The 21731-nt window shown below is 49.9% G+C and overlaps 1 protein-coding gene across 8 annotated transcripts in view; it reads right to left on the bottom strand.

Moving 5' to 3' along the window:
* Window positions 1–2552: 2552 nt before the first annotated feature.
* EIF4E2 (eukaryotic translation initiation factor 4E family member 2) overlaps window positions 2553–21731 on the bottom strand; it is a 57418-nt gene continuing 38239 nt past the window's right edge. For 7 of the 8 annotated variants that reach the window (XM_058189458.1, XM_058189453.1, XM_058189456.1 and 4 more), the window contains 2 exons: window positions 8376–8456; window positions 2553–2981 (listed from right to left, as the gene is read on the bottom strand). In XM_058189458.1, the coding sequence (XP_058045441.1) occupies window positions 8411–8456 (46 nt within the window). In that variant the 3' untranslated portion in view covers window positions 2553–2981; window positions 8376–8410. The remainder of the gene's footprint in view (window positions 2982–8375; window positions 8457–21731) is intronic. The other variant, XM_058189452.1, reaches the window with a different exon arrangement.

Here is a 21731-nt window from a genome sequence, read left to right as displayed (position 1 = left end):
TCCCAGAATTCCCCAGCCAGCATGGGGGGGGGGGAATTTCAACTCCCAGAATTCCCCAGCCAGCATGAGGGGACTTCAACTCCCAGAATTCCCCTACCAGCATGAGGGGACTTCATTCCCAGAATTCCCCAGCCAGCATGGGGGGACTTCATTCCCAGAATTCCCCAGCCAGCATGAGGGGACTTCAACTCCCAGAATTCCCCAGCCAGCATGGGGGGGATTTCAACTCCCAGAATTCGCCTACCAGCATGTGGAGGGGACTTCAACCCCCAGAATTCCCCAGCCCATGGACTTGGGCCTGCCGGCATCAGCAAGCCACTGGGTAACTTAGTTTCTTCCATCAGATGTTGTGGCGTCATTGCACAACGTTTGGTTAAAGAGGCAATTTGAGGCACGTGAGTCATGAGGATGTCCTAGTTGTGGACTCTGCCAGCAAAGCGGCTTTTGAACTCCTGGCTTAGCAATGGCCTCTCCCCTCCTCCTCCTCCTCCTCCTCCTCCACCACCACCAAAATGGCTCTTGGCTGAAGACAGGAAGTGGCCCAAGCTGAGGGAAAGCAGATTAAGGCGATATTGGGTTTCCAAACTCTTATCTCTGGTTTGCAGGAAGTACTTCCCGAAACAGGAATTTAAAGCTTGGAACCGACTTGTCTCCCGGGCAGTCAGCCGATTGGGAATTATGGGCCTTGTGACCCAACACATCTGTCGGTTGTACTTTAAATTTGGGCAATGTTGTCGTCAAATCCCCTTTGTTGGTTAATGGACTCGAGGCATATTGTCGTGTCCCATCCCCCACTCCGACGAACGAGTCAAGGAAGTCCGTAACAAACTTGGCAACGAAGCCTCTGCAGCTTGCCAAGTCCCTTCGAGGTTTATCAGGGCAGGCAGGAGTCCAAGTTGTGACTTCAGTGATAAGTGACAGAACTCGATAAGGCTTTGCTTGACTCAAGGTTGGCATGCCAAAAGCAGGTCCTTTATATAGGCTGTGGGGTGTGGCTCCATTTATCCAGGCCTGCCCCTCCCTTCCTTCTGCTGGCGTCGCCTCTTCCTCTCAGGAAGCGAGGATCCTCCCACTTTGAATTGTCTTCATTTGGATCTGCTGTCTGGGAAAGGGAGGGGTCGGAAGGAGTACGCCCAAGCAATTCCACCACCTGGCTGGCTTCCTGCTCTGACGGCTGAGCCAAAGGAACACATGCTTTATGAGTGAGGTTTATCGGGCTTGTCCTCCCACTCCTGGAATCCTCTCCGGGCATGGGGCCAGGGCGGGGTGGGGTGGGGTGGGGGCACAACAGGCCATTCATCTTCATTATCAGACTCAGAGTCTGATAACAGGCCCGGTTGGAGACGGGAGGGCCCGGCTGAGGAGAGGAGGGAGGACAAGTCACAACACATATCTGGATTCTTATTGTTAGAAGAAGTGCTCAACTTATTTATTTATTTTATTTTTCATATTTATGAATATGAATACTTATGACCGAAAATGAGCCCACATTTACCGTTTAAGTCACGCCAGTAGGTGGCCATGCGACTGTGCCCGATTTTCCTGACTGTTGCTTCATGGCCATTAAGCAAACGCCGTGGTTGCTAACTGAACGCCGTAGTCACTAAGTGAAGCTGGTGGTTGTTAAATAAACCCATTTCAGCCAGTGGGCGTTTCGTTGCTGGAAACTGGAAGTAAATGTTGTGTTTCTGGCCCTGTGACTCAGGATGCTGCAAATGGTTGTAAACGTGGGCAGGTTGCCAAGCTTCCAAAATACGATTATGTGATGACAAGGGGAGCCATCGGAACTTCAAAACGGGGACAGGAGTGTCTTTTGGGGGGGTCCATTGTAGCTTCAAACTGTGACCAAATATAGCACTAGCAATAGCACTTAGATTTATATACCGCTTTACAGTGCTTCACAGCCCTGTCTGAGCAGTTTATAGAATTAGCCTCTTGCCCCAAACAATCTGGGTCCTCATTTTACCCACCTCAGAAGGATGGAAGGCTGAGTCAACCTTGAGCTGGTCGGGATCGAACTCCAGACTGTGGGCAAAGTTAGCTTGCAATGCTGCATTCTAATCACTGTTCCACCACGGGAGGGAGGAAGGATGCAAGGAAGAAGGAAGGAAGGAAGGAAGAAGGGAAGGAGGGAGGAAGGATGTAAGGAGGGAGGAATGCAGGCAGGCAGGCTAGAAGAACAAGAGCACTTAGACTTATATACCGCTTCACAGTGCTTTTACAGCCCTCTCTGAGCGGTTTACAGAGTCCCAAACAATCTGGGTCCTCATTTTACCCACCTCGGAAAGGATGGAAGGCTAAGTCAACCTTTGAGACGGTCAGGATCGAACTCCTGACCGTGGGCAGAATTTGCCTGCAATACTGCACTCTAACCACTGTGCCACCGGGGCTCTTGACAATTAATTCCAAATTAATGCAGCCTGGATCCTCATTTGCATTTGCTTGCCTGATCTGCTGCAAATCCAAGAAGGGGCTTCCGACGCGAGCTCGGCCGGTTTTCTAAACCAGATTCCTGCACCCCACCCCCCATTTCACAAACGAGATGCAAGGAGGAGGAAGAGGACCACCAAGTAGGAGCCTAATGGTTTATTGGCAGAGGAAGGGGTGTCAATTCTCTGACGGCCTCTGCCGCAGCGGAGACCCTCATAATACTGGAAACCCTCCGGGCGAACGTGAGCCCTTAACAAGAGGAGCTGCCTGGAGGGAAGCCGGCTGGGAAGGGTCCTGAGGAACGCCAGAGGACAGTTTTCCCTGCTCAGCCTGGCAGGTCTCTGGGCTGCCGGAAGGTCAGTCTTTGACACGGGTGTAAACGCCGTCTTGAAGGCTCAAGGGTCCAGGCCGTCCCGCAAGCTTTGATTGCAGGGCGTCGAGGGAGGCGTCTTCCCCAGTCTCCAGGCCGGACGGAGGAGGCGCCGCTTGGTGTTCCATCCTCACTTCCTTGTCACAACGTGATCTTGGTGTTTCGGAAGCTGGAGTTATCCCTGCAACGAAGAGGAGGAAAACAGACCGTAAGGCTTCCCGCTAAGACGTAGCGGCCGCAACCGAGTTTGTGAGAGTGCCAGGCAACTAATGAGCTAAGCTTGAGGGGTGGGGTGGGGGTGAGGTCTCTCCCTCCGCAAAAGCAGCAAAATACTCCCTAGAACCCATTAGGCCCCGCCGGTGGTTGCCTGTCGAGGGTGTGCTACACACTGCCAAGCGGCTCTCTTTTTGCTCGGACCCTGAGGGTGCATGAATGCAGCTAACAGCCCATTAAGGGCAGGAAAAGCACCCGGCCAGCCGTCTTGTTAAGATTTGATGGGCCTTTTGCATGAAAAAGAGAGTCCCAGCGCAAACAAGATGATGGGAATGTCGAACTGGCTTTGATGCGAGGTGGGAAGGAGGCGGCCAACTGTTCCCCCAATTTGGATGCTCTACAAACCTCGCAGAGCATCATTTCTCTTGTGGTTCTGCTGGCTGGGAAGAATGGGGTGTACGGGATGGTGGAGTCTTAAGATGGAGGCCCCCAACCTGTGGACCGTGGCCCCATTAGTAGGCTGGGACGAGTTTGCAACAGGGCCACAGAAACGGCTGGCGAGAGCACGCGTGCATGCGCAGACATCCTCATTGGTGTGAAAAGCGGATGAGCGTGTGAGCTCCAGGCAAGTGAGCGGCGTGCGTGCCGTTTGAGTAAATGGAGCTGCAGGCATGTGTGCTCTTTGCCAGTCGCTCACGTGGAACCATCCCCCCTGCCCCCACTTCCCCCTGGTCCACAAAGCCAGAAATGTGGGGGAATTCTGGGGTAAGAGATCTGGGAGGCAACGACCACGTCAAAACAGTCAACCTGCAATTCTGCTTTCATGGGACTGAATTCCCACCCACCCCCCAGAAGGAAGCAGACCGCTCTGGTTTCATCCTTGCCTCTTTCGTGCACGTCCGCCCATTCCTGCTTTGTGACTTCTATCCAGAGCGTCTCTCTTTGAAACAGCAGAGCAGACGTAACTCATGGCTCCCTACGGGAGGAAGGGACGACGCGTGTAGCAGGCTAAGTCCTCACAGGGACATGGAGCCCTTTGCCAGCCAGCCTCAGCAGCCTCCAGGCAGCCAATCGTTTCCCCCAAACCCAGAAAGCACCCCCCCAAAGGATCCATCTCCATTGGCCTGGCTGCAGGTTGGCACAGTGCTTGGGGCATCCCATGTGGTTGGCCTGGGTGAGACTACAAGCTGCTTTCAGGGTCTAGGACGGGGGTGTCAAACTCGATTTCATTGAGGGCCGCATCAGGGTTGTGTTTTACCTCAGGGGACCAGGCTGGGCATGGCCAGCTCAACATCACTTCTGTCAGGGCTGCCTGTGACGGCCCGAGGGCTCTGCCAGCGAAAACGGGCTCCCGAGCTCCATTTTCGACCGTGATAGCCTCCTGCAACCCTCTGCCAGCGAAAACGGCGCTTGGGTGGGCCACCTGGGGCTGTCCCGAGCTCTGTTTTCACTGGCGGAGGCACCACAGGTTGGTCCTTCATTGTTTTCAGGGCTGCCCTGTGGGTCAAATCTAAGCACCGCGTGGGCTGGATCCAGCCCCAGGGCCTTTGAGTTTGACACCCCTGGTCAAGGGCAGCTTGCCATGGCCAACTCGCTGCGGGACAATTCGCCGCCAGACAAGAGTTATTACTAATATCGAAGAAATGATTGAATAGAATCATTGAGAGCCGAAGTGCCGCAGTGGTTAGGATGCAATATTGCAGGCTGACACTGCCCACAGCCAGGAATTCGATCCTGACCGGCTCAAGGTTGACTCAACTTTCCATTCTTCTGAGGTCAATAAAATGAGGACCCACATGGTTGGGGGAGCAATAAGCTGACTATGAAGATGAGCGGTACCCAAACTTTGTGGCATGGCAGCCCAGTTCGGGGGGGGGGAGGGGAACTGGGCTGCATGAGCACTGGGCCAGTACATATGTGTGCGTAGCTTGATTCGCCCGAGCAGGCACGCACATGAATGTGCAACTCAAGTTGTGCGTGTTGAGCTGCGTGCACACACGTGAACACCAGCCTGCCACTCACGTGGCCTGGTGGCCTGGTAGTGGGCTGTGGCCCAGAGGTTAGGGACCCCTATTATAGACTGCTTAGAGAGGGCTGTAAAGCTCTATGAAGCAGCATACAAGTCTAAGCGCTATTGCTATTAAAGAAAGGTGGCCAAAGGACAAAATGAAACGGGAATGAAAAAAATTAAAATGATTTTTAAAATGATTTCAATTAAATAGAATTAGAATTAGAATAAGGGAGTTGGAAGGGACCTTGGAGGTCTTCTAGTCCAACCCCATTTAGTCAGGAAACCCTGCACCACTTCAGACAAATAGTTATCCAACATCTTAAAAACTTCCAGTGTTGGAACATTCACAACTTGTGGCAAGTCGTTCCACTGATTAATTGTTCTAAGTTGCTTCTCTCCTTGATTAGTTTTCACCCATTGCTTCTTGTTCTACCCTCAGGTGCTTTGGAGAGCAGCCCGACTCCCTCTTCTTTGTGGCAACCCCTGAGATATCATGCTATCATGTCTCCCCTGGTCTTCCTTTTCATTAAACTAGACATACCCAGTTCCTGCAACCGTTCTTCATATGGTCCCCTAATCAACTTGGTTGCTCTTCTCTGCACTCTTTCTAGAGTCTCAGCATCTTTTTTACACTGTGGCGACTAAAACTGATTGCAATATTCCAAGTGTGGCCTTACGAAGGCATTATAAAGTGGTATTAACACTTCACGTGATCTTGATTCTATCCCTCTGTTAATGCAGCCCAGAACTGTGTTGGCTTTTTTGGCAGCTGCAGCACACGGCTGGCTCCTATTTAAATGATTGTTCACTAGGATTCCAAGATCCCTCTCACACTTAACTACTATTGAGCCAGGTACCACATATACGGTCCCTGTGCATTTGCTGAATTGTTCTGCAGCGAGTTATCGGGAAGCGAGTGGTCTCATTCTGCTGCCTTCAAAGGCAACAGTTGGATAAGAGGGAACACTCGGAGGGAAAACTGTTGTTTTTTTCTAAAAAAAGATAAGGCTGGAGCACATCTTGAGCCCAACCTTGCATTGTGATTGCTAAAACAAACAAAACAAAACAAAAAAACGGAGCATATATGTGTGCAACCAAACATTTCACTCATCTGTAGTATATCAAGGCGGTTTCGGTTCCTGGGTAATGGTTGCACAATGCCAACAAAGCTTGTTACTGATGGAAGGTAATAAAAACAACACCTGGTCAGGCTTTCTTTTTGGACTGCCTAGGGAAGCCTGCTCTTTTATTGTGGGGGGCTTTTTGTGTGTGTGTTGTTGTTGTTCCAGCCTTCCAACTCAAAGAGCTTGGCATTTTGTCAGCCGAGTTACTTGCTCCTGCATTCCTGCAATCTATGGTTCGGAGATTAACCAGTGAATGGAAAGCGCGGGAAGCAAGGCAGATGAAAGTCAAGATGGCCGACAGCGGTCACAATAGCGCAACGTTCGTGTGCGATTGTGCATAAAACACGGGGGAGGGGGGGAAGGGCTTAAATTGGACTCTTGTGGCCAGAAACCTAAATGTAAGCCATTGGCGTCCAACTTTGGCAACTTGAAGATTTGCGGACTTCAACTCCCAGAATTCCCCAGCCAGCTTGGCTGGCTGGCTGGCTGGGGAATTCTGGGAGTTGAAGTCCGCAAGTTTTCAAGTTGCCAAAGGTTGAACGCTGTTGTAGGCACTCCTGATACAAAACTTTTCTAAGTAGGGTTTTCTACTCTTTGTTGCTTCTTCCTCCCATTACGGCCGGCTGGACACTTAGAAATGAAAGACACAGGCAGCAATCACCCAGAAAGAAAGGCCTGTCAATTGCACCCGGGAGGAAGATCTTCGTAGCTGAACGTCACAAAGGCAGATCAAAGCTAGCTTGGGAATTTGCTCCTCGGGGTCAACCTTGCCTTGCGACGCGAGCACCTTGCCCCAGGCAGCACATTCACAACAGCCAACAGCAGCAACACGAAATAAATAAAGCATTAAATAAATTTAAAAAAAACCACGAAAAACCAAAGAGAGCCCTGGAGCAGCCCACCGGGTTTGTCCCAGCTAATTTTGTTTTGGGGTGGTCCCCTGATCCCCCAGTTGAGGGCGGGGGGGGGGGGGAAGGACCATGATCAGGTGACCCTCAGTGGGTGCTGACAATGTTCTCTGGTCCCCTGAGTCTTTGGGGCATAGTAATTTAATAGCAATAACAGACTTATACGCTTCATAGTAGTATAACCCTATCTGTAAGTGGTTTATGGAGTCAGCATATTGTCTTCCAACAATGTGGGTCCTCATTTTACTGACCTCGGATGGTTGGAAAGCTGAGTCGGGATGGTTGGAAGATCAGGATCGAACTCTTCGCTGTGGGCAGAGTCAGCCTGCAATACTGACGTCTAACCACCGTGCCACCCTGGCTCTAACCACTGCGCCACTGTTTCTTCTTCCCTCCCTCTTTGAACCACAGTGGCGCAGTGGTTAGAAGGCAATAGTGACTCTGCTCACTGCCAGCAGTTCAATCCCGACCAAGGTTGACAACAGCCTTACCATCCTTCCCAAATGAGGGCCCAGATTGTTGAGCGGCGCTACGCCGATTCTGTAAACCGCTTAGAGAGGGCTGTAAAACACTATAAAGCGACAGGTAAGTCTAAGCGCTATTGCTGTTCGTTCGCTGAGCCTCAGTTCTACAGAGGTGGACATGCTTTCGTGGCAGCAAAGTTGGGGTTTCGCCGCAAGTCAACCGGCCAAATTGGATGAGAGGCACTTGGGATGACGTGGGTCACACCTGCCAGAAGTCCTTCCCAGTTTGTGTGTTGTGTTTTTAAAAGCTGAGAGGGGGATAATTTGGAGCCGGCAGGTTGTCTCCGGACTGCCAGCTGTGTTGGCGGGTGAGGTGGCAAGCTGGCTGGATTGGGGGCCGTCCACCCTCCCCACTTGATGGTCCCACATCCACACAACACAAGCAAGCTAAGGATGTACCTCTCGGCCTCGGCACAGCCTCAGCAACAGCCAGGCGCTCTTTCAAAGGGGGTGGGGGGCAGGTAAGGTGTTTAAAGGGCCTGGATGCCCCCCCAAATTTAGTGTGGGCTTCCCCCCAAATAACCTCCTCTTGCATGGGTGCAAGGATGAAAAGTGGCATACGTATTTTTTTTTATTTATTTAGAAAAAAGCCATGGATTAAGGGGGGGGGGGAATAGCCAGCCTGGAGTATCTCAAGGGTGCAGGATTTAGAAATGGAACTTCAGCTCCTTTGGAGCGGGTGTGAGTGCGAATGGTGCCAGAGGAGGAGGAGGAGGGTGGGGGGAGAAAGAGAGGGCAGAACCTCTGGCCGAGAGGTACACCCCATAATGGTTAAGAAGAAAGATGGTGCCCTACCCTGGGCCTGTGAGAGAGGGAGGGAGGACGCTCATTCAGCGGCTGCTGTTGTTCACCAGGCCGTGAAAATCTTCCCAGGCCCTGGCAAGCCAGAGGGGGTGGGTGGGAGTGGGTGGGTGGGAGAAAACCAATGGGGGGAGGGGGAAGAAGGAAGAAAGGGGGAGGGGAAAGAAACATACACACAAAAGAAAAGAAAAAAAAACACAAAGCACTTCAAACCAAAGGCTTAATTCCGAATAAGAGAAAAAAATAATAATCGCGGATGGTTTTCAAAGCAGGGGTCTCCAAGTTTGGCCACTTTAAGCCTGACGGACTTCAACTCCCAGAATTCCCCAGCCAGCAAAGCTTACTCTCTTGCGATCCCTTCCTCTGCAATCTCTCCACTTTAAGAGGTTAAGAGAAAAAGAAACAGATTCAGCTGACTGGGGAATTCTGGGAGTTGAAATCCGCCAAGGCTTAAAGTGGCCAACCTTGGAGACCCCTGTTTTAAAGCAATTTTGGGAAGGGAGAAGGAGAGGCAAAGTTTTCCAAGTTGGGTGGCAGGATGCCCCGCCCCTTGCCCGCCCCACGTGAAGCAGAGGGGATCTGGCTCACACCTACCCTCTGCTTAGTTCCTCATCCCCCCCTTCTCCTCTGCCCCCCCCCAATCCTTGTAAGCCCATCCCCCCTTCCAGAAATTGGACTGCAAAGTCCTTCTTCGCACGCCTACCTTTTTACCTGGCTGTGAAGGACCCCCATTGTCCCTCCACCCCACCCCATCAAGAAGCTGGACTGATGGTTGTTTTGTGGCTGCCGATGAAACAACATCGCCCCACCCGCCCACAAACCAAAGTGTACCCAGCCTCAACAATGCTTGCCTTCAAGGACAGTCCTCCATTTATGACCACCATTGACCGCCTTCTGCTACCACTTACCTCCCACCGACCAGTGCGCTCCCATAGAGAGGGTCTCCTCAGGGTGCCGTCAGCCAAACAATGTCGGCTGGCGACCCCCAGGGGGAGAGCCTTCTCTGTGGGGGCACCTACCCTATGGAATGAGCTTCCTCCAGGACTCCGTCAACTTCCTGACCTCCGGACCTTTCGCCACGAGCTGAAGACGTATTTATTCTTCCGCGCAGGACTAGCATAAAATGGGTTTTAAATAGGATTTTTAATGGGGTTTTACGATGTTATGTATTTTATATTTAAATTATTGGCTAAATTGAATAAGTTTTTTAATTCTGGTTTTATTGTATTGTATTTGATTGTTATTTTATCTTGCTCCTGAGTCCTTCGGGAGAAGGGCAGTATAAAAATTTAATAATAATAATAATAATAATAATAATAATAATAATAATAATAATAATAATAATAATAATAATAATAATAATAATAATAATAATAATATTATTGAGCCCAACCTTTCGGGGGCTAAACCAGCGAGTTGTCAAGTTGGGTTTAACTCCAACTTTATGACCTTCCTTGCCACAGTTGTTAAATGAATCACGGCAGTTATTAAGCGAATCGGGCTCCCCCCCGCCTAATTGACTTTGCTTGTCAGAAGGTCGCAAAAGGGGATCGTGTGACCCCGGGACACTGCGACTGTCATAAATACGAGCCGGTGGCCGAGCTCCTGGGTTTTAATCGTATGATCGTGGGGGTGGTTGGGGGGAATGCTGCAACAGTTGTATGTGTGAAAAAAGGCACTTTTTCCCCTCAGGTTTTGAAGTATTTCTAGCAGGGCTTTTACCAGATTCTGGAACAGCTTTGTTCCCTAGGCCATCCATCTGGTAAACTCCCGAGATTCTTTTTTTCTCGCTGTGTACATCTATACATCCGAACTAAACCGGGTGGTTTCTCTGTGTCATATAATGTGTGTGGGTATATAGATATTTATTTATTTATTTTGTCATGTTCATGTAGTGTATTTTGGAGGCGGTGACCCTTGTGAGAGCTGCATGCAATGAAATTTCATTTTAATTTATGCCAATTAGTGTACATTCAAAGTGACAATAAAGTTATTATTCTACTCTACTTCTATTCTATTTACTCCTACTCTACTCTACCTCTATTCTATTCTATTCTATTTACTCCTATACTCCTATTCTACTCTACTTCTATTCTATTCTATTCTATTCTTTACTCCTACTCTACTGTACTCTACTCTTATTCTACTCTGCTCTACTATTCTATTCTATTTACTCCTACTCTACTCTACTCTACTTTACTCCTATTCTATTCTACTCTACTCTACTCTACTCTACTCTACTCTACTCTACTCTACTCTACTCTACTCTAATTCTATTCTATTCTATTCTATTCTATTCTCTCCTACTCTACTCTTATTCTACTCTACTCTACTCCTATTCTATTCTATTCTAGCCAGCCAGGAGTGGGATTTGGGGGTTCTCCGAACTGCACGGAATCTTAGCTAGGGGTTCTCCCGAACCCCTGCAAACCCCCAGCAGCCCCTCCCCTGCACCAAGTCCTTGCCAATTTAATGTGTTCCTAATAAATGGATTTATAAAGGAAGATGGATGATTTGGGACTTTTATTTTTGGGGACATGTTACTTGGACGTTTGACAACCGACTTAACAGCTGTCTCTCTTAGCAACAGGAATCTTGGGCTCAACTGCGGTCGTAAGAATACCTGTATTGTATCGTCCCCCACCCCCACTCCCACTCCCCACGTCTGGTATGGCCAAGGGAATCCTGGTTTAACTGTTTTGTGGTCTGAATCAGCCATACAAGTGGAAATTGTGTATCAGTGAACAAAGAGTAATGAAATGCTGGCTTTTATGCTATTTTAGTATAAGCCAAGTCCAGATGCATTTGCATGAGAAGAGGTCCCGAAATATACAACCACACACACACACACACACACACACACCCCATCGTCCTAATGCAAGAACAAAGGGTGACACCGCCCCCACCCAAAGTCTCCTCCTCAGTAATATCAGGGGACATGACCATAACACACCTTCCTACAGAAGACAGTTGGAAGGGACCTTAGAGGTCTTCTAGTCCAATCTCCTATACAGGTAGTCCTTGACTTACAACAGTTCATTTAGTGACTGTTCAAAGTTACAACAGCCCTGAAAAAAAGTGACTTTTTCACAGTTACGACCTTTATTTATTTATTTATTTATTATTTAAATTTGTATACCGCCCTTCTCCCGAAGGACTCAGGGCGGTTCACAGCCAAGTAAAAATACAATACTATAAATACAAATTAAAATACAATTAAAAAACTTATTAAAATTGGCCAGAATTAAAATTTAGAACTAAAACCCATTAAAACCCATTAAAACACTAACCCAGTCCAGCGCAGATGAATAAGTAAGTTTTAAGCTCGCGGCGAAAGGTTCGGAGGTCCGGAAGTTGACGAAGTCCTGGGGAGTTCGCTCCAGAGGGCGGAGCCCCACAGAGAAGGCCCTTCCCTGGGTGTCGCCAGACGACACTGTCGCGCCGATGGCACCCTGAGGAGCCCTCTGTGAGAGCGCACGGGTCGGTGAGAGGTATTCGGTAGCAGCAGGCGGTCCCGTAAGTATCCCGCCCTATGCCATGGAGCGCTTTAAAGACATTCACCAACACCTTGAAGCGCACCCGAAGGCCACAGGTAGCCAGTGCAGCCTGCGCAGGATAGGTGTCACTCGGGAGCCACGAGGGCTCCTCTATCACCCGCGCAGCTGCATTCTGACAACCTGTAGCCCCCGGATGCCCCTCAAGGGGAGCCCCATGTAGAGAGCATTGCAGTAGTCCAGACGAGACGTCACAAGGGCGTGAGTGACTGTGCACAAGGCATCCCGGTTCAGAAAGGGCGAACTGGCGCACCAGGCGAACCTGGTGGAAAGCTCTCCTGGAGACGGCCAAATGGTCTTCAAAAGACAGCCGCTCATCCAGGAGAACGCCCAAATTGCGCACCTCTCCATCGGGCCAATGACTCGCTCCCGACAGTCAGCCGCGGACTCAGCTGACTGTACCGGGATGCCGGCATCCACAGCCACTCCGCCTTGGAGGGATTGAGCTTGAGCCTGTTCCTCCCCATCCAGACCAGACGGCTTCCAAACACCGACAGCACTTCGATAGCTTCATTGGGGTGGCCCGTGTGAAAAGTACAGCTGGGTGTCATCAGCGACAGCTGGTACCTCACACGAAGCCACTGATGATCTCACCCAGCGGCTTCATATAGATGTTGAACAGAAGGCGAGAGATCGACCCCCGCGGCACCCCACAAGTGAGGCGCCGCGGGTCGACCTCTGCCCCCTGTCAACACTGCTGCATCGGTCGGAGAGATAGGAGGAGAACCACCGATAAACGGTGCCTCCCACTCCCAATCCCCAACCGGCGCAGCAGGATACCATGGTCGATGGTATCGAAAGCCGCTGAGAGGTCTAATAGGACCAGGGCAGAGGAATAACCCCTATCCCTGGCCCTCCAGAGATCATCCACCAACGCGACCAAAGCCGCCTCAGTGCTGTAACCGGCCGGAAGCCGGACTGAACGGGTCCAGATAGACAGTTTCCTCCAGGTGCAGGGGAACTGATATGCCACCATATTTCTACAACCTTCGCCGCGAAGGTTGGAGACCGGACGATAATTACCTAAAACAGCCGGGTCCAGGAAGGCTTCTTGAGGAGGGCCTCACCACCGCCTCTTTCAAGGCGGCCGGAAAGACTCCTCCAACAAGGAAGCACTCAGAATCCCCTGAGCCAGCCTCGTGTCACCTCCTGAGTGGCCAGCACCAGCCAGGAGGGGCACGGGTCCAGTAAACATGTGGTGGCATTCAATCTACCCAGCAACCTGTCCATGTCCTCGGAGTCACAGGGTCAAACTCATCCCACACAACATCACCAAGACCGCCTCAGACGCCCCGTCCGAATCGCTGCAATCTTGGTCCAGACCGCCCTTCAGCTGAACGATTTTATCGTATAGATAACCGTTAAACTCTCAGCACGCCCCTGCATCGGGTCATCCCGCCTCCTGGTGAAGGAGGGAGCGGGTCACCCAAACAGGGCAGCTGGGCGGTTATCTGCCGACGCAATGAGGGAGGAGGCGAGCAACGCTTCCCTCAGTGCCACTAGGTAGGTCCTAGTATAGGATCTAACTAGTGTCCGATCAGCCTCTGAACGGCTGGACCTCCAGGAACTCTCTAGGCGCCTTCTCCGCGTTTCATCCCCTCAGCTCCTCGGAGAACCAAGGAGCCGGTTGGGATCTACGCCGGGTCAGAGGTCGCAAAGGCACGACACGGTCTAAAGCCCCAGCCGCAGCCCGCTCCCAGGCTGCAGCTAGTTCCTCTGCCGTGCCGTGAGCCAGACCTCAGGAAATGGCCCAAGCTCCGTCCGAACCTCTCTGGGTCCATCAGGCGCCTGGGACGGTACCAACGTAATGGTTCCGCCTCCTGCGGTGTTGGGTAGCGGTCAGAAAGTCCAGGCGAAGGAGAGAGTGATCTGACCATGACAAAGGTTCAATGACTATTTCCTTTAAGTACAGATCTCTCAACCACTGACCAGAGACAAAAATCAGGTCCAGTGTGCCACCCCCGATGTGAGTGGGGCCATCCACTACTTGAGTCAGGTCCAAGGCCGTCATGGAAGCCAAGAACTCCCGAGCTACTGTCGATGACGAGCCGGCAGATGGCAGTTAAAGTCCCCATGACTAAAAGTCTGGGGTCTCCACCGCCACCCCGCAAGCACCTCTAGGAGCTCGGGCAGGGCAGCTGTCACGCAGCAAGGAGCCAGGTACGCCACCAGCAAGCCCATCTGACATCTATGACCCCACCTCACAAAGAGGGATTCACACCCGCAATCTGAGGTACAGTGGTCTCCTCGGCTCTAGACTCTCTTGATCACAACCGCCACCCTCCACCCCTACCCTGGGCCCTCGGCTGATGGAATGCACGGAAACCCGTGGGCACATCTCAACCAGGGCACACCCTTCATTGCCCAACCAGGTCTCCGTAACGCCTATAATATCCGCTGCACCCCTGAATTAGATCATGTATTAGGGGCCTTATTGGCCACGGACCGTGCTGTATAACATCAGACAAGGCCCTACTCTACTCTTATTCTACTCTACTCTACTCCTATTCTATTCTATTCTATTCTAGCCAGCCAGGAGTGGGATTTGGGGGTTCTCCGAACTGCACGGAATCTTAGCTAGGGGTTCTCCCGAACCCCTGCAATCCCCCAGCGGCCCCTCCCCTGCACCAAGTCCTTGCCAATTTAATGTGTTCCTAATAAATGGATTTATAAAGGAAGATGGATGATTTGGGACTTTATTTTTGGGGACATGTTACTTGGACGTCTGACAACCGACTTAACAGCTGTCTCTCTTAGCAACAGGAATCTTGGGCTCAACTGCGGTCGTAAGAATACCTGTATTGTGTCGTCCCCCACCCCCACTCCCCACGTCTGGTATGGCCAAGGGAATCCTGGTTTAACTGTTTTGTGGTCTGAATCAGCCATACAAGTGGAAATTGTGTATCAGTGAACAAAGAGTAATGAAATGCTGGCTTTTATGCTATTTTAGTATAAGCCAAGTCCAGATGCATTTGCATGAGAAGAGGTCCCGAAATATACAACCAACCACACACACACACACACACACACCCCATCGTCCTAATGCAAGAACAAAGGGTGACACCGCCCCCACCCAAAGTCTCCTCCTCAGTGATATCAGGGGACATGACCATAACACACCTTCCTACAGAAGACAGTTGGAAGGGACCTTAGAGGTCTTCTAGTCCAATCTTCTATACAGGTAGTCCTTGACTTACAACAGTTCATTTAGTGACTGTTCAAAGTTACAACAGCCCTGAAAAAAAGTGACTTTTTCACAGTTACGACCTTTGAAGCGCCTCCGTGATCAAAAAATTCAGACGCTTGGCAATTGGTTCATCTTTACAACCATTACTGCGTCCCAGGGTCATTGGGGACCGCCTGATGAGCAAAGTCCATGGGGAAGCCAGATTCACTTAACAACCGGGTTCCTCGCTCATCAACTGCAGGGATTCACTTAACAACCGCGGCAAGGAAGGGCAACACAAAAGGGGGCAAAGCTCGGTTAACAAATGTCTTCGTTTAGCAGCATAAATCTGGGGCTCAACTGTGGTCGTAAGTCGAGGACTACCTGTGCCATCCTTGACAAATGGCCATCCAGTCTCTTCTTAAAAGCCTCCAAGGATCGGAGACCCACAACTTCTGGAGGCAAGCAGTTCCACCGTTTACTTGTCCTCGCTGTCAGGAATTTTTTCAGTTCCATGTTGCTTCTCTCCTGAATCGGTTTCCATCCGTTGCTTCTTGTCCTGCCTTCTGGTGCTTTGGAGGATAGGAGGAACCCCTTCCTCCTCTCTGGGGCAGCCCCTCAAATATTGGAAGACTGCTATCATGTCCTCCCTGGTCCTTCTCTTCTCTAGACTAGCCAGGCCCAGTTCTTGCAACTGTTCTTCATATGTTTTAGCCTCCAGCCCCCTGATCCTCTTGGTTGCTCTTCTCTGAAATCCTTCTACAGCCTCAGAATAACTGTTACTCTACAGCAGCGATTCTCGACCTGTGGGTCGCGACCCCGTTGGGGGTCGAATGACGATTTGCCAGGGGTCGCCTAAGACCATCAGAAATATGGGAAGTATACTTGCGAGTCGAAGAATCGCACTCCAATAGTTGACTCCACAAGCCAGCTGCAGGCTCTTCAAATCGCTAGCCGAATTCGGCTTCAGGCGCGATGAATTAAAAAAGAGAGAAATCTTTGCTCTGAGGTCTCCCTCTCAAGCCAGCTGCAATCCCTCCCAATCGCTAGCCTAATCTGGCTTCAGGCACCATAAACTTAACAGGGGAGGAGTCTCCGCTTTAATGCCTCCGTCCTCAAGGCAATCGCAAGCAGTTCAGATCGCTAGCCAATACGGCTTCAGGCGCGATAAATTCGAAACGAAAATAATTTTACGGTTGGGGGTTGCCACATCGTGGGGAATTGTATTAAAGGGGTCGCAGCACTATAAAGGTTGAGAACCACTGCTCTACAGAATAAAAGAATAACATAGTTGGAAGGGACCTTGGAGGTCTTCTAGTCCAGGGGTCTCCAACCTGGGCAACTTTAACCCTGGAGGATTTCAACTCCCAGAATTCCCCAGCCAGACCTCTGGACTAATCCAAACCCCTGTTCAAGCAGGAGACGCTATATGATTCCAGACAAGTGCTTGTCCAGTCTCTTCTTAAAAGCCTCCATCGATGGAGCACCCACAACTTCTGGTGGCAAGCTGTTCCACTGACAACTTGTCCTCACTGTCTGGAAATTCCTCCTTCGTCCCAGGTTGCTTCTCTCCTTGATTAGTTTTCCATCCGTTGCTTCTTCTCCTGCCTTCCAGTGCCTTTGGAGAAAAAGGTTGTCCACCCCACTCCCCAAAGCTGAGGAAAAGAAAAATGGTTGCTCATCACCCCTCCCACCAATACTGTCAATTCTGCCTGAATATAAACTGCCTTCCGATGGGCCTTATGTTTCCTAGGCTGGTGCAACATGCAGGCTGTTAACCAGACACACAAACACACACATACAAAATAAAATAAATAAATAAATAAATAAATCCATGTTTTCTGACACCTCCAAGGCTTGGCACAACCTGGGCCAATGCATCATTTTGCAAGCTGCACACGAATCGTTAATAGAGCCATTTTTTGATTGGGAAGTCGGGGGCGAGAGGGGGGAGAAAAAAAAAGCCAATTGCTACCAGTCACGGCTTGCTTTAAATCTGCTTTGCTAATGACACCCACAATAAACATAAAAATGCGCTCCGGCTACGTACAGCCAAAGTGCTTTCCGATAAATCTTGGGGAATAGGTCTAATGGGGCGGCTGCTGGGGCTATTTTTCTTGCTGATGGGGAAAAGGAAGGGAGGGGGAGGGGAGGGGAGGGAAGGATGAGATCCAGCCTGCCTGCTTAGCAAAGCTAGACGAATGGGAGAGGGAGGGAGGCATGGGAGGGGGTCTCCGCGAATTTCTTCATCTCCTGGGTCAGTCTCCCCTGGTTGCGGAATGAACAGAAAGTAACAAAGTTGGGAGGGTCCTCGGAGGTCTTCTAGTCCAACCCCCTGCTCAGGCAGGAAACCCTAAGCCAGGGGTCTCCAACCTTGGTCCCTTTAAGACTGGTGGACTTTCAGAGTTCCTCAGCCAGCTTTGCTGGCTGAGGGACTCTGGGAGTTGAAGTCCACCAGTCTTAAAGGGACCAAGGTTGGAGACCTCTGCCCTAAGCCATTTCAAATCGATGCTTGTCCAGTTTCTTCTTAAAAACGTCCAGTGTTGGAGCATTCACAACTTCCGGAGGCAACTTCTGTTCCACGGGTTGATCGTTCTCACTGTCAGGAAATTTCTCCTTATTTTTATTTTTTGAATCTCTCCTTGATCAGTTTCCATCCATTATTCTTTGTCTGGCCTTCAGGTGCTTTGGAAAACAGGTTGACCCTCCCTCCTCTCTGTGGCAGCCCCTCAAATATTGGAAGATGCTATCATCATGTCTCCCCTGGTCATTCTCTTCACTAGACTAACCATGCCCAGTTCCTGCAACCGTTCATCGTGTGTTTTAGTCTCCAGTCCCCTCATCATCCTGGTTGCTCTTCTCTGCACTCTTTCTAGAGTCTCAACATCGTTTTTACATTGTGGCGATCAAAACCGATTTCTAAGCAGAGTAACAGAGTTTGAAGGGACCTCGGAGGTCTTCTAGCAGGAAACCTTTTACCTGCTTGCTTCAGAGTTTTTACTTGGAGTTGGAGTTTTTTCTGGAACGCTGACAATACCATTTCAGACAAACAGCTATCCTGTCTCTTCTTAAAAACTTTCAATGTTGGAGCATTCACAGCTTCTGGAGACAAGTTGTTCCACTTATTAATTGTTCTAACTGTCAGGAAATTTCTCCTTAGTTCTAGGTTGCTTCTCTCCTTGATTAGTTTCCACCCATTGCTTCTTGTCCTGCCCTCAGGTGCTTTGGAGAATAGCTTGACTCCCTCTTCTTTGTGGCAACCCCTGAGATATTGGAACACTGCTATCATGTCTCCCCTACTCTTTCTTTTCATTCAACTAGACATACCCAGTTCCTGCATCCGTTCTTCATATGTTTCAGCCTCCAGTGCCCCGGAATGGAATGGAACAACTTGTCAACTGGCCACGGCCAACTAAATTCAACAATTTAATTAAATGCAATTGACACACAGTGACATGCGATTGTCAAAAATAAAAAGGTTTTAAATTATTTTAAAGAATTAAAATAATTTTAAAACACTTTTAATTTTTGACATTCACATTTCCTCACGTCCTTCCTTTTGCATCTTTTCGTCCATGATTCGATCTCAACGTTTCCTTGGGATTAGGGTAACTCTTGTCCCGTGGCGAGTTGTCGCAGACCCCCTGGCTGTCCTTGCTTGCAGGCTCAACGCTTCCTCCCAAAAGCATCACAGCTCCCTTTGCTGTACACGAAGTCCTTGACGTACGACCACAATCGAGCCCCACATTTCTGCGGCTAACTGAGACAGTTGCTAAGTGAGCTTTGCCCCATTTTACGACCTGCCTTGCCACAGTTGTTAAGTGAATCACTGCAGTTGTTAAGTTAGCGGCACAAATAACTTGGGACAATTTGCGAGGGGGGTGGGGAGGGGGAGATGAGGAAAGGAGGCGGTGTGGGGTGGAGGGCAAATGAAAAACTAACTCTCCACTACAGACAGATGACCATAAGGTCTGGGTTGTAAAGCTCTCGGTGTCTTGGCATACACTGGAATTTTCACCATAGAAAGCGTGTGTCCATCTGTCCGGGCCGGGCCACTGGTTTTTAAGATTGCAATAACCGCTTTAATTTGGATTTTGCAAAGGCGGCATTGTGGGGGGTGACATTGGCAGTCAAAGTTGGACTACAAACCCCATAAGTACACGGGAAACCTGGCCTGCCAAAGGTGTTGTGGTCCGTCAGCAACCTACAGAGCTGGCAACGGAATCGGACAGCGATGAGGCTGAGGTGAGGCCAGGGCCATCGGGAAGTGAGGTGCGGACTCCGGAGCCTCCAGAGACTGATAGTAGTGAGGCAGAGGGACAGGAGGAGCCTGTTCCTAATGCACGCATGAGAAGAGCTGCCAGAAGGCAAGAGCAGCTCAAGCAGAGAGGACGACTCAGGAGTAGGGCCAAGAGATAATTGGCCCCTCCCATAAGGCTTAAAACAGACTAGCATTTGAGCTTTGCTGGAAAACAATGTTGATAGCTTTGTCTTCTGCTCCGTCTTCTGCTTCGTCTACGTCTTTGTTTTTGTGGCTTCTGAACATTTGCCAGGAAGGGCCTTTGGCAGTTTGCCTAATTGGACTAAGGTTTGTGAGATAATGGAGGAATTTGTGTTGGGAGGAATTTGTTGTACTTTGAGTTGAACGACGCTGGGAATGAAGTAACTCCCAGCTGTTCCGAATTTTTCCACGGACTAAGTTTATTACTACTTACTTGGGCCTGGGTCACAACAACAGGGAACGTCCCACCGATTCCTTGCCTCTGAGCTAGCCTTCCAATGCAGAGCAGAAATGATTAGAAAACCACTTGGAGTAGGGTGGACGTACAGGTGAGGAATTCCTGAGGTTACAGGCACAGGTAGTCCTCGACTTACAACAGTTTGTTTAGTGACCATTCAAAGTTACTATGCCACTGAAAAAAAAGTGACAGGACGATATTTCACCCTTGCGACCCCGGTAGCATCCCCAGGGACATGTGATCTTAATTTGGATGTTTGGCAACGGACTGAAATTTATGACAGTTGTGGGGTGCAATTCCCTTTTGTGACCTTCTAACGAGCAAAGTCAATGGAGTAGTTCCGATTCACTTAACAACCGTGTTACTAACTGAACAACTGTGGTGATTCCACTTAATACAGGTAGTCCTCGACTTAAAACAGTTCATTTAGTGACCGTTCAAAGTTACGACGGCACTGGAAAAAGTGAGTTATGGCCATTTTTCACACTTACGACCGTTGTTGCATCTCCCATGATCATGTGATTTACATTCAGATGCTTGACAGCTAACCCACATTTATGACGTCCCGAGGGGGGTGTCATGTGACCCCCTTTTGCGACCTTCTGACAAGCAAAGTCAAAGGGGGAAAACAGATTCCTTTAGCAACCATGTTACTAACTTAATTACTGCAGTGTTTCGCTTAACGACCGTAGCAAGAAGGGTCGTAAAATGGGCCAAAAGTCACTTCACAAATTTCTCGCTGAGGAGAAATTTTGGGCTCCTAACTGCGGTCGTACGTCGAGGACTACCTAAATTCAAGGCATAAATCAGGACGTGGTGGAAGGATTGGGGATTAGAAAGCAGGCAGCTGAAGAGCCCATTAAAATGATCTACGGAGCATTTTCTACCCATTCAGCCAATTTTTCTCCCGGAATTAACCGCGGAATTGGGATTTCTCTGAAGCTGACTGTTCCGAGGAAATTCCGGAGGCTCTACAGACCCAAAAAGAAGCAAGTCAATTGATCCTTTCTTGTTCTGGTGCTCTTTTTCCTTCGATGCTTCCTTATTTGGGGGCCAAATTGGTTCCACGTTGAAAGCAGCTACAATTACACGGCTGAAAAAGGAGACTGACAGTTATAATCAGCCATGGGGAGGATATCGGGGGCACAGCCAGCTGCACAGCCAAATTCGCTTTCCGGGCGACGAGCCTCTCCGTGCCCTGGTTTCCGCGCTGGTTATTTATTTGATGGCATTTTGCCGAACGTTTCAAACACCTGTCGGCTGGGTTGTTCCAGATGTTGCTAGAAAGCGATGCAGGGCAGGATGGCTTCAGACACCCGCAGGTGTTCGGGGAGCGCACAACGGGGGGAAGGCTTGAACGGGTGGGCGCCAACAGAGCAGTGGCCGAGCACCCGAATGTTCTGCCAGTAAACCGATCCGTTAATAAATCTCCTTTCCTGTTAAGTAGGCAGTTTCCCTCTGTTTCTGAGCCTCCCTCTCAAATCTCCCTTCAGACAACCAGAAGCCTGCAGCTACGCCTAGGTTATTTATGAAGTATTATGGGGGATTTGCTCCATTTTCAATCTGTTTCTCTGGCGCAAGGGAATGCTGCAAAGAGCCTGCGGCTGCATCGAACGCAGGAAATATTGTCTGTGTGCATTTTCATCATTGATCTAAAAAAGCCCAGGAAATGGAACAAACAAAGGAACGTTCAGTTCGGCGTCTGACAGGTCTACCTTCCAATGGTCTCCCTTTGGTTTGCCACCCCAAGTTTGCCACTACACGTCCTCCTAAAATAATAAATAACCTTTGTACAACACATATGCACACGTGTCCCCCCCTCCCCCGCAATGAATAAACTAGGCTGCAAAATCTGGGATGGATGCTGGATTGCAGCAGAGAGAGTAATAAA

The sequence above is a fragment of the Ahaetulla prasina genome, chromosome 6 (assembly GCF_028640845.1).
Source record: "Ahaetulla prasina isolate Xishuangbanna chromosome 6, ASM2864084v1, whole genome shotgun sequence".
NCBI classification, from domain to species: Eukaryota; Metazoa; Chordata; class Lepidosauria; order Squamata; family Colubridae; genus Ahaetulla; species Ahaetulla prasina.
Note: the sequence above shows the minus strand (reverse complement) of the source record. Positions and strands in the feature narration are given on the sequence as shown.